General features: G+C 31.7%; 1 protein-coding gene across 5 annotated transcripts; it reads left to right on the plus strand.

The window, feature by feature from the left end:
• The first annotated feature begins 810 nt into the window (after positions 1-810).
• TIC110 (translocon at the inner envelope membrane of chloroplasts 110) lies at positions 811-8,883 on the plus strand. 5 transcript variants are annotated; one of them, XM_012225633.4, is made up of 16 exons: positions 811-969; positions 1,410-1,960; positions 2,050-2,109; positions 2,191-2,314; positions 2,410-2,478; positions 2,572-2,670; positions 2,933-2,999; positions 3,526-3,590; positions 3,670-3,764; positions 4,009-4,136; positions 4,234-4,334; positions 5,897-6,113; positions 6,286-6,440; positions 7,042-7,167; positions 7,270-8,256; positions 8,436-8,883. In XM_012225633.4, the coding sequence occupies exons 2-16, from the start codon at positions 1,464-1,466 to the stop codon at positions 8,676-8,678; spliced, it is 3,033 nt and encodes a 1,010-aa protein (XP_012081023.1). In that variant the 5' UTR covers positions 811-969; positions 1,410-1,463; the 3' UTR covers positions 8,679-8,883. The 5 variants fall into 5 exon arrangements, with proteins under 5 accessions (XP_012081023.1, XP_012081022.1, XP_037493993.1 ...); XM_012225632.4 differs by having other exon boundaries at positions 814-969; positions 1,361-1,960; XM_037638065.2 differs by having other exon boundaries at positions 825-969; positions 1,407-1,960.
• Positions 8,884-15,614: the final 6,731 nt, after the last annotated feature.

A 15,614-nucleotide genomic window follows, 5' to 3' on the forward strand; every position in this document is an offset into this window, starting at 1 on the left:
ATTTATGTTATAACATTAAGGATTTATTCAGCAAAATTAATTGTTTTAGTAGCTGTCAGCTATTTTAGTAGCGTTTAGCTGTTAGCTATTTTAATAGTATTTAGCTGTTCGCTGTTTGAGTGTGTAGATTTTCATAAAATGTTTAATGCTAAATGTTATATGATTTAACATTTTATAAAAAATTATCTCAACTTTTAAAAGTTAATTCAAACGCTATATTATCGATCGTTATATAAAAGCTACTTAAAAAGTTATAACTGAACACGATGTATATAATGTAAATAACAAATTAGAATATTCTACAAATGACTTATTTCCAGTTGTTTTGTTGCAATATTAGAAATTGGTTAAAAATATTAAAATGTTTAACTTACAAGACCATAAAAATATTTATAATAATAGAATTTTTGTATTTTAAAAATTTTATTGTTAAATATGAGAAAAAAAATGCAAAAAATGGTAAATCATAAAAGTTGTTAATTACCGATGGTGATGGCTGGTAGTAAATGGTAACTAGTGGTAGTGGCTATCTGTGATTAATAAATTAAAAATATACATTTATAAAGTTATAATAAGTTTATCAATATTGGGAAAATATTTTTTCTCTCTTGAAAATGAAAAGTCATTTTTCTTAAAAATAATTTAATTTTGCTTTAATCAAGAAAATTTTGTTCGTTGATTTATTTTTCTAAACACTTCTAACAACAAAAAATTTATAAAAAATATTTATCTCTAACTCATTTTACGGAAATAAACGAAAATAAACTAGCATATGTTAAAAGTTGTATTAAAACTGGTAGAATTTTCAAAATGAACCATCTAAGTTGTTATTGGCAAGACTACCCTCCAATGTTATTATCCTAAAATCGGTTAACCCTCTCTTCTCCTCTTTAGCCGCCCATATCCTTCTCAGTGGCTGCTCTTCTACTCAACACACCTCTGAGCTGCAATTCTCAATCATCGAAGTAGGTTAGTGGCTTTTGTTATTTTCTTGGTGAATTAGTTTATTGAGTTCTTTTTCTTTCTCAGAGAAAAAGATGTAAAATGCAATTAGCTATATAATAATCTGGTTTCTCTATATCTATAGAGTAATTTAATTTGCTTTTCTTGGTTACTAAATTTTGCCAATTTACCCTTTGTTTCAATTTGATTGAGGCTGACTGGGTGGTTTTTTGTATTTGATGTTGGGTGTTAATGCTGATCTTTGAGGTTTTGAAATGGTTTTAGAAAATTTATTTTCAATTTGGTATTGACATTCTAACAAGTTTGAGCTTATTGGCTCTTATTATTGGTGGGTTTTCTTTTTTGTATTTTTGTAGATTTGTTTATATAACCCTTTCATTGTTTTCTAACCATCCAGCTCCATCCTCTATGTTCATTTGTTTTCACTTGTTAAACCCTAAAAGCAGAATCACTGTTACCAAAAATTCTCCTCTCACAAGGCCCCTGAGTTAGAGCGAGTCATGAACAATTCGTCTCTCCTGACATCCCCATCTTCCTCTAGCCAATCCCTTCTTAGTCCTCTCCGTCTCACCATCCCAACAACAAGCCGTCGCCGTTTCCGCGTGTCCATCCCACGGTGCTCCTCTGATAAATCAAGTGATGATTCTACTTCATCTTCTTCCTCTTCAATCAGTTCCGATGTTTTTGGAGGGAAGCGAGAGCTTGGTGGAATACAGCCATTGGTGGCTAATCTCTCACCGCCATTGAGATTGGCGAGCTCTGCTATTATTCTGGCTGGTTCTCTGGCTGCTGGTTATGCATTAGGCTTCAGGTTTGGTAAGTCCCAAAATTTGGCTTTGGGTGCTGCAGCCGCTGTAGGAGGTGCGGGTGCTGCGGCTGTCTTTGCCATCAATTCTTCCGTACCGGAAGTTGCAGCCACTGATTTACATAACTATGTGGCTGCCTTGGATGATCCCAAAACTGTTAAGAAGGAGGATATCCAACAGATTGCCAAAAGGTTTTTATTTATTTGTTTATTTATTTACATAATTTTCTTTTGTTAATTCTCAAATGAATTCCTTTTGTACTGTTTGATTGATATCTCAGATACGGTGTAAGCAAGCAGGACGAGGCATTCAATGCCGAACTTTGTGATTTATACTGTAGGTGAGTTAAATGTCCACCTTACCAGTACTTTCAGTAATTAAATTTATGTATTTCTATTTTCATAACATTGGTTCTGCATAGGTTTGTGTCATCTGTTCTCCCTCCAGGAGGTGAAGATCTTAAAGGGAATGAAGTTGAAATAATATCCAACTTCAAAAGTGCACTGGGCATTGATGACCCAGATGCTGCCAGTATGCATGTAGAGGTATTCTTACATAAACTATTCTTATGCCTTTCCAGAACGTTTAACTTTTATGCTTGACTGGATTATACTTATTGATTTTACTCGTTTGGTTGTAGATTGGTCGGCGGATTTTCAGGCAAAGGCTTGAAACTGGAGATCGTGATGGTGATGTAGAGCAGCGTCGGGTATGCCATTAGTAATATCATGCAACACCTTAAGTAGAGGTATGTAATTCGGGTGTGGAGTGAAGCTTGACCATTAGTACTGATTCTGTGCAGGCATTCCAGAAGTTGATCTATGTATCAACCCTGGTTTTTGGAGAAGCATCATCATTTCTTTTACCTTGGAAGCGTGTTTTCAAAGTTACTGATTCACAGGTACTTATTTCATATGCTCTATGTTTTTCTATCTATCAATTTGTCTGAATTTGTTTTGTAGTGGTCTTATCATTGATGATCTATTAGCATTGAAGATCTATATTGTTTTTTACCTTAAGTTTGTGAAATACTAACATGCATTAAGCCAAATATATTCTTGTACATGAGTTGGTTTTCGTTCTTCGGAGTTTTTCATAATTTTCTATTTGGCTTTTGGGTTGTAACCTATATATTTGTTTTTTCATTATTCTGATGTTCCCAGATTGAGATTGCTATCCGTGATAATGCTCAGAGGTTATATGCTTCAAAGCTAAAATCAGTTACCAGAGGTAAACGCAATATGTATTAAGGTCTCTAATATTATTGTTATATTGTTTTCACTGACTGAACCAAGTGGTTTGCAAGCTTCCAGATGCTGTGTTGTTTGGACAATGTTCTACTTATCTAAATGGAATGTGTGTGTGTGTGTGTGTGTGTGTGGCAACTGGCAAGTGGTACTAATGGTTCCCCCGGTTAAAAGTGCTGTGCTTATCATCACTGATTACCAATCAACTGATTGTGGGGTGGAAGACTTTCTCTGTGTCAAAATGATCAATATAGAATTTGTTTAAATTAATACAGCAATCTTAGTGGAGGATGCTTGTTAATTTTCTTAAGAAGCTTGATATAAATTCTTTGGGATGGACAAGGGACAATTCATTTACAATTTTTTATTTTATTAATATGCTTTCAATTTTGCTTTTGGTTATGTTTCCTTGTATGATTTCATCAGATGAGTTGAAATTTCCTTTTCTACTGATGCCGGAACTTGTTGACATTCTAGTTTTTACTAAATTACATTTTCCTTTGAAACAGATATTGATGTGGAGCAGCTTGTTAGTCTCAGGCAACTGCAGCTTCAATATCGGCTTTCTGATGAGGTACCTTCTTCATAACTTGACCTAGATTTTTATAGGCTTTTTGTTTTTTGTTCATTGGTGGTTTTTGTGTTTCATACAGCTTGCAGAGGACTTATTTAGGCAGCAGACAAGAAAAATAGTTGAGGAAAATATATCAACAGCATTGGATATTCTGAAGTCCAGGACAAGAGCTGTGTATGATCAGTATCACTTTGCTTAAGTTCAGCTTTAAGTATCACAAGCTTAATTGGCGATTGATTTTTCAAAGAATATATATATATATATATATATATATATATATATATATATATATATATTCTTCAATGGAGTACATTTTTGCAGAATATATATTTCAATATATATGTGTTTATGTGTGTGTGTGTGTATATATGTTTTATTATTGTAATGCATATCATTTCATAATTAATTTGTTTTACAGTAAGGGTGTGACGCAAGTTGTGGAAGAGCTTGAAAAGATACTGGCATTCAACAATAAGCTTATTTCATTAAAGAACCATGTTGATTCAGCTTCCTTTGCTCGTGGGGTTGGATCAGTTTCATTAGTAGGTAGGATGCTAATGGAACATTTGCTTTCCCATTCTTCATAAATGAATCTGGACATCTCTAATCTGGAAGGTGGCTCTATTGAAACTTTGTGGCCTAGGTGGCGAGTATGATAACGAGAGAAAGATGGATGACTTGAAGCTCCTTTACAGAGTATATATAACAGATGCTTTATCTAGTGGTCGCATGACAGAGAATAAGGTAAACAATGCTGCCCTTACCTTGCTATGCACCTGAATTTCTTTTTCTTGTTTGTGTGTGCATGCTTGTTTTTCGTGTATGACTTGTACTTTGTGATTAGGAACTATCCAATTGTGAATCCAAGATAATACATTGGCACTACCTGGCGTGGTTTTAAATCTCGGTCATAGGTGGTGTTGGGTTTTGCACTGTGGATGTGCTAGTATGTCTGCAACTGTGATTGTAGCTGACACTATATGGCAAATTTGTTGAGAAAGACAACAATATTAATAAATAGGATACAAAATAACTGTTTACTAAAAAAAGCTTAAAGTTTAACTTGGAAAATTTTTTTTCTAACTTTCCTTCTTTACAATTTTCCTGAATAAAGTGTTATATTATTAATTTATATAATAATTAGATAAAACTTATTTAATTGAAAATTTCAGATTATATAGAAAACTGCAACTTGAAATCCTGCCTTTTCATATAAAAATCAGGGGGAAAAAAACACATGAAACTACTTTTTTTCATTCATTTATTTATTTATTTTTTGGAGATGGGGGAGAACAAGATAAAGCCGCAAATCTAACCTTGTTACTGTTTAGATCATCGCTCAAAATAGCAAAAGCTAATCCAACGCCTCTCTCACCTCAAGGAAACTGATTGACACATCCAACTCCTCTTCTCAACACTTTTCATCTCTTTTTTATATCTCAGTGCAACCTTTTCTTGTGATTTCCCAAACCGAAACACCAAATTTTTTTCTTTTTTCTATCAGATATTAATGAAATAAAAATTAAATGCCCTCCCTATCATCTGGATAATTCAAGAATCGTGAAAGTTTAAAGTTTTGGGAAGGAAAAAGCAAGAAATTAGGAAGTTACAAAATGAAAAGAGCTGAAATTTTGAAGATTTAGAAGGGAAAAGGAATTTCTGGAGACAGAAGGAAGCAAGTATTTTTGATTCTCTGAATTCAAGTTAGTCTGAATCGACTCTTATTTTTTTTGTTTGCTTCTCTTTTCACAGAGAAATTGATTCTATTTTTTGTCAAATTTCTCTCCTTTTTTCATATTTTATGTAATAGATAGTCTGCAATATAGTTTAGACAATCAGAGATGGCCACATTGCTGTTTCTTTGGTTTAGTCTTGAATCGTCCATGCTGGTATAATCACTATGGTAACGGAGGATTCACCTCTGCATCCAAATCCTGGGTATGAAAATGGAAAATAGTATTGACCCTTAAGAACTGTTATGAAACAGCCAATATATAATGTATCTGCTGATATTTAGGAGCCTGCTACCTTGCCAAAGGGAAAAGGAAGCTAGCTCTGAACAAGTGAATGCGAGCCTTGAAGCCTTCGAGTTTGGTTTTAAGCAAGCTCAAGTTCTAAGCATGTTTAAGTTGATTATTTCTGTAATCATGTCAGAACTTTGGATTAAATACATCATTATTTATATTTGAATATGTGAATGACTTCTAACAAGTTTGTGCTTATTGATGGTGGGTTTCCCTTATGTATTTTTACAGAACTGTTTATGTATTATGAGTTTATAACCCTTTTATTATATCCTTTTGTAGCTTGCTGCGTTGAATCATTTAAGGAATATATTTGGTTTAGGAAAAAGGGAAGCAGAAACTATTTCACTTGATGTTACCTCAAAGGCATATCGGAAACGACTTGCACAGGCTGTTTCCAGTGGTGATTTGGATTTGGCAGACAGCAAAGCTGCCTTCCTACAAAATCTGTGTGAAGAATTGCACTTTGATGCACTGAAGGCAACTGAGATACATGAAGGTATTGAATAATGGGAAGCCATAAATCTGTTAACTCATTATGTTGATGCCTTCATTTTCTGGAATTTTTTCTGTTGGTCAGAATTTCATTCTATATTGAAGGGAAGATTGTGAGTAAGTTCTAGTACTATTTTTACTGAATTACGTCTTGTTATCTCTCTTGTTCTTTCAAGAAATTTACCGGCAAAAGCTCCAGCAATGTGTGGCTGATGGAGAGCTGAGTGAAGAGGATGTTGTTGCTTTGAACCGCTTGCGAGTCATGCTCTGCATTCCTCAGCAGACTATCGATGCAGCTCATTCTGATATCTGTGGCAGTCTGTTTGAAAAGGTAACAGTTAGTTTGTTTATGATCTTCTGTTGTTTGAGAACTTGCATATAGTGGTCTCCTATCATCAAGCTGATCTTATTATTTTGTAACTTGAGAGAGATTTAGTACTGTAGAGGTGGATAAGGTAAATATTCATAAAAAGGTATCTCTATGGTGTGTTTTTTTGCCACTTTGATCTGTTCAAGGGGAATCCTTACGTTCTTCCCCAAAATTAGTGGCATTTTTCATAATGCAACTATTGATGTATTGTGGCCTTTGAAAGTTCATTTGGCTAATGTCATGGCGCATTTTAGGCTACATAGAGCATGGTGATCACTTGTCCTTGGTTGGGATTGTTTTGTTCATTGCTTGCCTGCGGTCAAAATTTGTTGGTTTGGAATTTGATAGTTATGAAAAGCTTGTGTATTACCACTCACTGGGAGCTCAAATTGTTGCTTTACAGGCTTATTTCTTTGTTTTTTGTTCTTTTGTTCCTTTTTTTTTTCATTTTTAATGAAATCACTGCCTTATCCAAAAGTGAAAAACCATGTTGTCTGATTGATTGACACAATACCAGTTATTTCTGGCAAAGTAGCTGATTATGTTTATTTGCCCTTTTCAGGTGGTCAAGCAAGCAATTGCCTCAGGTGTTGATGGTTATGATGCTGATGTCAAGATGGCAGTAAGGAAGGCAGCTCATGGATTACGATTAACACGGGAAGCTGCCATGACTATTGCTGGCAAAGCAGTGAGTATAAGTTTGACTACAATATACTATTAAGTGAAATATATGTTTAAAACAAAAGATATTTGCGCTTGCTTTTTGCTGTAATCGTGATCCACCTTGCAGGTTCGAAAGATTTTCATTAACTATATAAAGAGAGCACGTACTGCTGACAATCGTACTGAGGCTGCAAAAGAACTAAAGAAAATGATTGCTTTCAATACATTGGTTGTGACGGAATTGGTTGCTGACATAAAAGGGGAACCTTCTGAAACTCAATCAGAAGAGACTTTGAAGGAGGAAGAAAAGCAAATTAAAGAGGATGAGGAATGGGATGATGAAGAATGGGAGTCCCTTGAGACACTTAGAAAAATAAAACCTAGTGAGGACCTTGCTGCAAAGATGGGGAAGCCCGGCCAGACAGAGATAAATCTCAGAGATGATCTTCCTGAAAGAGATCGGACTGACCTTTATAAGACATACTTGCTATACTGCCTAACTGGCGAAGTGACCAGGATTCCATTTGGTGCTCAAATTACTACCAAAAAGGATGACTCGGAGTATCTTTTGCTGAATCAACTAGGTGGAATTCTGGGTTTGACTGGCAAGGAAATTGTGGAAGTTCACAGGAGCCTTGCTGAGCAGGCTTTTAGGCAACAAGCTGAGGTGATTTTAGCCGATGGACAGCTGACAAAAGACAGGGTTGAGAAGCTCACTGAGGTGCAGAAACAAGTTGGATTGCCACCAGAGTATGCACAAAAGGTAATTAAGAGCATTACGACTACAAAAATGGCTGCAGCCCTTGAAACTGCTGTCAGTCGGGGAAGGCTTAATATAAAGCAGATTCGAGAACTTAAGGAAGCAAGTGTTGATTTGGACAGCATGATATCTGAGAAGTTGCGAGAGAACCTGTTCAAAAAAACTGTGGATGAAATATTCTCATCAGGTACTGGAGAGTTTGATGAAGAGGAAGTCTATGAGAAAATCCCTGCAGATCTTAGCATCAATGCTGAGAAGTCAAAAAGCGTTGTTCATGAACTTGCTCGGACTAGACTATCAAACTCATTGATTCAGGCTGTGGCACTACTAAGGCAGAGAAATCATCAAGGAGTGGTATTGAATTTTTGAACCTTAGATATTTTAGTGGTTTTATCAGTATTATTGTTATTATTAATTTGGTCTTTTTTATTTTTTATTTTAATGTATATGGTGCCAGTTGAAGTAGCAGTGGATTTATTTATTTGAATGCTCACAATATTAGTGGTGGTTTTTTGCTTTTTCTGCTTTTGCAGGTTTCCACTCTTAATGACTTACTGGCTTGTGATAAAGCTGTACCTTCTGAACCGTTGACATGGGAAGTACCAGAAGAGCTAGATGATTTATTCACTATCTACATGAAAAATGATCCCCCACAGGAAAAGCTGTCTCGCTTGCAATATCTGCTGGGGATAAGCGATTCAGCAGCTGCATCTCTTCGGGAGATGAAAGATAGAGTACTCTCAGCGGGTGCGGAGGAAGAAAAGTTTGTATTCTGACTGCCATAATACGATGGTTGCCTTGGGTTAGGTAGCCAAAAAACCTTTATTTTCGGCCCAATCAAATATTATGGTTGTTGGAGAGAGGTTGTTTCCTAATGTAACATAAGATGGTCAATTTTGTTAGTTAGAGTAGGCTTGCACAATGAATTACTATATGATTATTTATTCTGCATTTAATAATAAGTGTTCTGTTTGTGGGGAAGTACTATTTTACTCCAGGGGGAGATCTTGCATTGCGTCTTACGTTTCATAATTAACGCACAGAGACTCGAGCCTTGAAGGCGCAGAGGCGCGTCTTTCTGCAGGCGTGAGGCGCGTCTTTCTGCAGGCGTGAGGCGCTAACAATAGTGTGCCTTGTGTTTTTAACAACTATCGTGTAAAATTTTAGGGTTGAGGTGTGTTTTTCATTATTAGCCATAAAATTGTGAAGAACTTACTGATATTTGACATGTCATAAAAAGATATGTTCTAGAACTGGTATTTCCCGTAGGTTGCATTCACTTCTCTTCACAAATTTTTCTTTAAGCACCCAGATTTTGATTGGCTCTATTTGATAATTAATCTCTCTCATAACTAGCATTATTATCAAATTCAATAATTAGTATTGTAATTAAAACTAATGACTAGTATTCCAATGAAATATAACATTTTCTAATAAGAAGAAGAAATAATTAGCCTGTCACCATAGTTTAAATTTGGGGACTTTAAGTTAATCTAAATAAAATATTTTTGTTATTATGGACGATTATTTTCAGTTATCATGTATTGTAATTATTTTTTTTTCATATTAGAATTTTTTTGACTTCACTTAATTTTATAGAATTTATTTCATTAGTTCGATAATCAATTTAGTTGTTCAACATAGAAAAAATAATTCTAAAATCACTAATAATCTTTTTAAAATTATTAATTATTTTAATCTAATTTAATTACCTATTTCTCAATAGCTATAATCAAATATTCCTAATAACACTGAAAATTGAAGTTAAAAATAAAAACTAATTACGCTTGACTAAAAGTGCTTCGTTGAATCTTGATTTTCTAACAATCTTGTTTTAAGTCTTTAGAAGAAAATGATGTAGAGAAAAAGTGCGGGAATGGAATTGCACGCGAAGGTGTAGGACTCTCTTTTGTGTAATAGCTTTTCTACGTAGACTTCATCACTCTAGGCTTCATTGGATCTAATTAGAAAAACAGTCTGTTTGTTTTTTTTTTTTTTATGAAGATAAATCAAATTGTATTAAGGAGGGATTAGATATAATCAACAGCGATTTCAAGTTGAGATTTTCAAGATTTGGGATATATATAGGTTTTTCAAGTTTCTAAGGCGGAATTTTTGCAGTTTGAAGTCATCTTTCTTTACAGTTAGACGTATAAAATTTTCAAAAATAAAATATTAGTTTTAATTTTTATTGACCGAGTAAAGTCTGATGAGAAAATGGGCTTTTTCTCCATAAATTTACAACTTTTCGGGCGTGTTCGGGCAGTACCGTTTAAAGCAACATTTAGTATTTTGAATTATTCAAAACATTATTTATAAATTATTATGATCAGTAATTTGATATATAGATGTTTATGGAGTGTTTTGAAAAATGTTATTTTATCTCATATATATTTATTGTTTCACTCTCTTTACTAAATTATTTTTTATAATGAATTTAATTAAAAATTCTAGGTGAATATTTCAATGTCTTTTTTTATCATTTTAAATTTATTGCCAATTAAATAGTTATTTTTATCAAACACTTTCGTTTTCAGCTACGATTTAAACAGCTAACAGCTAGCTATTAATATCTACCAGCTAATAGCTACTAAAACAGTTAATAACTATTAAAACAGCTAGTATTGCCGAACAAATCCTTTATATGTAAAAAAAAATCATTTTTTTTAAAAGATTTGTCTAGATTTAGTTTATGGGTCCGCCCATATAACAAATCAATTAAATAGAGAATTTTTAAAATTATTCATATTTTATCATTTTTTCAAGGAATGGTCAGAAGTATTTTTATTTTTATAAAAAAATAATTTTTCATTAATTTAATTCATAAATAAATTCATAAAACTAATTTAGTCCAGTCAATCCTAAAATAATTAAGTTACTAACTAGCTAGCTACAAGTTGACAACTAAGCTAAATATGTTGGAATAGAAACTTTTTGTTAAACCAACTCTCTAAAGCTTTTTGGTGCGAGTTGCAGCATCTAGTGTATGATTCAAGACATTCCGCTTAAACAACCATTAGAAAATTAAGTCAACGCCCATTGTTATTTATTTATTTACATGTCACGATGTAAATAAATGTTATTATCAAGTGGGATTCATCGCTCTCACTTCTATTTAAAAAAATATCAGTAATTCAATATTCTTGCAAGAGATTTGAAATAAAATTCAATTTTATAAGATGATTCACATTAATTTTTCTAATGGTCAAATAACATTGTGGCTACACAGTAAAATTACTAAATTGGTGATAACTCGAATTTGAGACCTTTAACTCCTCACATAAGTAAAAATATTAACTAAACCACTCAACCTTGACATCTCATTTATATATATATTTCATCTGAGTGTTATAGGAATAATTATTTCTTATTGTTTATTTTTTTATTTATTGTTGACTGTTGATATATAATTAATATATGTCAAGTTTTGTAAAATTATAGTGGGATTTTGTTATTAGTTTTCTGCAAATTATAATAATTTTGTCTCAATTTTTAAATATGCATAAAAATAGTGGTGCTTTGAGAATACCTTAATTTGTTTTATATTTGGGTAATATATGTGTATTATGCATTATAACTTATAAATAAATGATAATATTTATATAATAATGATACAATAAAATAAATTGATTTCCATAAAAATATATTATAATTAAAAGTTTGTAAAGATAATACAATTAAATGAAAATCGAAAATACATATATCAATTACTAATCATCTAATTTATTTCATGCAGTTAGTCTTTCAAAATAATAATAGAATTCCTTACCTCTGTTATTTCTCGCAGTTCACGGTTCATTATCTGCTAAGCAATAAGCCAGTCGAGTTACTAGCCACTTCATCTCATAATACAAAAGTTTATTTGCATCTCTAAATCTTACAGACAGTGAACTCTTTATTTGCTTCTTTAGCTTTGAAAGAAACTATTATTTAGCAAATTTATCCTTAAATGCTATAAAAATTATCATATAATTATACAAAATAAATATGTCCAAGGATACCATTATTCTAGAAGTATTATAACTTTAATTTTGCTTATCAAAGTAGCTATTGAGCATTTTAAAATATATTCATGGAACATAGAAACTACTTAACAATTAGTTTACACCAATATTTCATATTTTGCTAATTGAATTACATAATTTAATAAATAATGGTAAATTTTCAATGTAATTGATAACTTACTCGTAAAATGGGTAGATAGAAGCTTGAAATGTACATTTAGCATTTAAATTAAATGCATGTGATGTGGATGAAAAATAGTTTAACTAAAATAAAAGTTTTGTTTTTTAAAGAATTGCAAAATTTATGATTTCAATGCTCACGATTAATATGCACTAGTAATGTAATGTCCATAAAATGAATGCTAAACCCATTATTTATCTTTAATTGCAAAAATTGATACTTTAATTTTATAAGAAAAATTTATTAGTACTATCAACTTTTAGGTGTACTAAGCTCTTTTGTTCCAAAAAGATAGCCCATCTTTCCTTTTTGGTTTATTTTAAAATATAGTCCACTTTCTTTTTTTATATTATAGTTAATCCTTAAATTACCTATCATACCCTTATTAAATGTGTTACTTAAGATGGACATAGTAGGAAAGTGATATGAATAAAATTATCTTTTAACCATAATAATTGCTACTTTCTTAGTCTGTGTGAAAATATAAGATGAACTATCTTTTCAGGATGGAGAGAGTACTAAAAATTAGAGTTATTATAACACTTTAACTTCTAAAATTATATTTTTTTTTTTTTCAATTACTTGGTTTATGCTTAATAAGTGGCATACATTATGCAAATTTTAAACTAAGTCATTGAACAATAATTTTTATATATTTGACCATTCAATAAGTATTCAATAAATACAATTTTATAAATTAAATTTATTTAATAGATAAAATATTATGAGTTAAAATATTTAGTAAACGTAATTTTATAAGTTAAAAGATTTAATATACTAACGTAAGGTTTTTTAATGTCACTAGATTTTTCTTCTAAAATTTTTGACGCTAGTCGTCTCCAAATTCTTCAATTTTTACTCTTTAGTCCTTCAATAGTTCCTTCAATAGTTCACGACGCGTAGGCCTTCTATCTCCATGCGACATTGCCCTGTCAGGCTTTTGCCAATTAGATAATTTTTTCTATTGTATTTTTATACTTCAATATTGTTTTTTATTATACTCTCAAAAATTGCGTTCTCTTAATTTTTAAAATCTTGAAAAGCTAATTGTTTAATTTAATTCCAAAAACATTGAAATCATGTTCTATTGATTCCTGCAATAAATAATTTTGTCAATTGAAAAAACTAACATGGATGAAACAAAGACAAAACTTGAGGAAAATAAGGACACACAGGAACGTAAACTAATCAACGGAAGAACAACAAAGCTCCTACAAGAGAAGAAAAAATCGCTGAAAGAAAACGAAACCCTAACCCTCATAGAGTAGGAATATACATTAGATCACAAGATGTCGTACTGGACAACAAGTTCTATCTTGTTACAGTCATTTTCTGGCTGATTATTCTAGCTGTACCGATGGTATTTTTGATCCAGCAGTTGCTGAAGCAATGGCCCTTAGAGAGACGATTCTCTGGTCTCATGATGATTCCCAAGTTGTTTATCATGCTGTTCTCTGCTTGGATGAAAATTTTGGTAGCATTATCATTTATTGCAAGCTATTTATTAGGCACAATGGTAGTTCTTCTTTGCATTGGATTCGTAAAAAAGCAAGTCACTCCTATAGCTAGGTTAGCTCATTTTATGCTAAACTATTGACTAATTTTTACACATATCAAATGCAAAATAAATGAGCAAAACCTTCTTTCAATTCCTCTTGAATTACATGGGATGGATCTACAAACTCCCCCTATATGTATGGTCTGATCGTATACCAAACCAATTAAAAATAAATTATTCTTTCAAATGAAGATATTTTTTATTATTCATTAGAGGAAAAAAGGACAAAGTAATAATAATTTTTTAAAAAATCCTTTATAGATAGGTTTGTTGTATGCACCATCTTATACACTAAATGTAAACAAATCTTATTATTCATTTAAGCTATTTTTTCTTTAACCAGCAAAAAAGTCAAATGATATTACTTATAGCCGAATGCATAATTTCCTTCCAAACTTTTTTGAAATCGCTACTAATGCTTCTCAACTTTGCAATGATCGCTTGTGCCCCTTAAATTGCGGTTTTATAGCTTTTGTACCTCTAAGCAAATTGAAACTTTTGTGTGAAATACATTCACGTTGACGTGTCATAAGCAGTTGATATGTCATCGGTTTATCGGCCACATTGGTTTCCACGTGTTCAACAAATAATGGGAAAGAGAAACAGAGAAAAGCAAAAAATTAAATGAAAAATGTTAACCTCTCTTTGCAATAAATTGAAATTTGCAACTGAGAGGAAAATAAAAAAATCTCGGTTCCTCTGTCTTGTTGAAATCTGTTTCTCTTACAAATACAATTATGTTGTAACTCCATTGGTTTTTTTTTTTTTTTTTTTTTTTTTTTTTTTTTTGAAATTTAAAAAAAAAAGAAACATAAAAACTAAAAACAAAATAAAATTAGATTCAAAAACACAAATAGATTTAAAACTTCAAATTAAGAAGAGTTTTCTTTAACGAAATCGATGTTAAATCTGAGATAAAAGATCTCTTATAATACCAACATCACAATCTAAAGATTATCAATACCCAAAATCAGATCAAAAAAATAAAAATTGAAAAAAAAAATCATACAAACTTGTATCAGTAGTTTCGATTTCGTTAATCATAAAATCATTAGAAAATGTTGGTTTAATTTTGATTACAGAGAAATAGATAAGAAGAAGAAGAACAAAAACGAGATAGATCTGTTGAGAGAATGAGAAGTAGAAAAATAGAGAGAGAAACCGAGAGAGAGGATGGGAGATGAAATTATAATGATTTTAAGAATGTAAAATGAGCTTGTTTTTGCTACGCTGCTGGAAAAGATTTAAAGAGTTCACACTCTTATCCGTGTTTAAATTCAAACAGCTCTTTTACAACATGTTAAAAGGTATAAAACCTACAAAAAACGCAACTTAAAAAGTACAAGCGGTCCACTTCAAAGTTGAGAAGCACAAATGGCAAATTGAGAAAAGTTCAAGAGGGAAATTACACATTTGACCTATTACTTATATATGATACTTTTCTTCATTAAGAAATCATTATCATCAATCATATATAATTTGATTAGACTTCTCACATCCCATAAGACATATTGAGTAAAAAATCTAGGATTCAAATCTTTTTCACTGTAAACATATCACTAATTTAATAAATATTAATCAAAAATTGCCTGCCAATTTAGTAAATATTATTAAAAGAAAAACATTATTAGAAGTGTGCAGACTTCAACTTGAATTGACCAAATCAAATCAATTTGGTTCAATCAATATCTCATAAGGAGGTTTGATTTTTGATCTAATTGGGTGAACCAAAGTTTTTTCTGGTTCGGGCTCGATGTTAAGAAGATTAAGGCTCAAAAATCAAAACCAAACAACCTGAAAAATCCTTCAAAAATCAGCCAAACCGAGTCAAAAGTACGGTTTGATTTTATTTACTTCAGTTTGGTTTTTGAAACCATTTGCACACCCCTAAACGCGACCCCTGTTTTTAGCATAAGCCATAAGCAAAATGCTCTCCAAAATAAGATGTACATTAATGCAAGATGCTGGG

The sequence above is a fragment of the Jatropha curcas genome, chromosome 11, assembly GCF_041381405.1.
Source record: "Jatropha curcas cultivar XTBG-Jc1 chromosome 11, XTBG_Jcur_1.0, whole genome shotgun sequence".
In the NCBI taxonomy this organism is placed as follows: Eukaryota; Viridiplantae; Streptophyta; class Magnoliopsida; order Malpighiales; family Euphorbiaceae; genus Jatropha; species Jatropha curcas.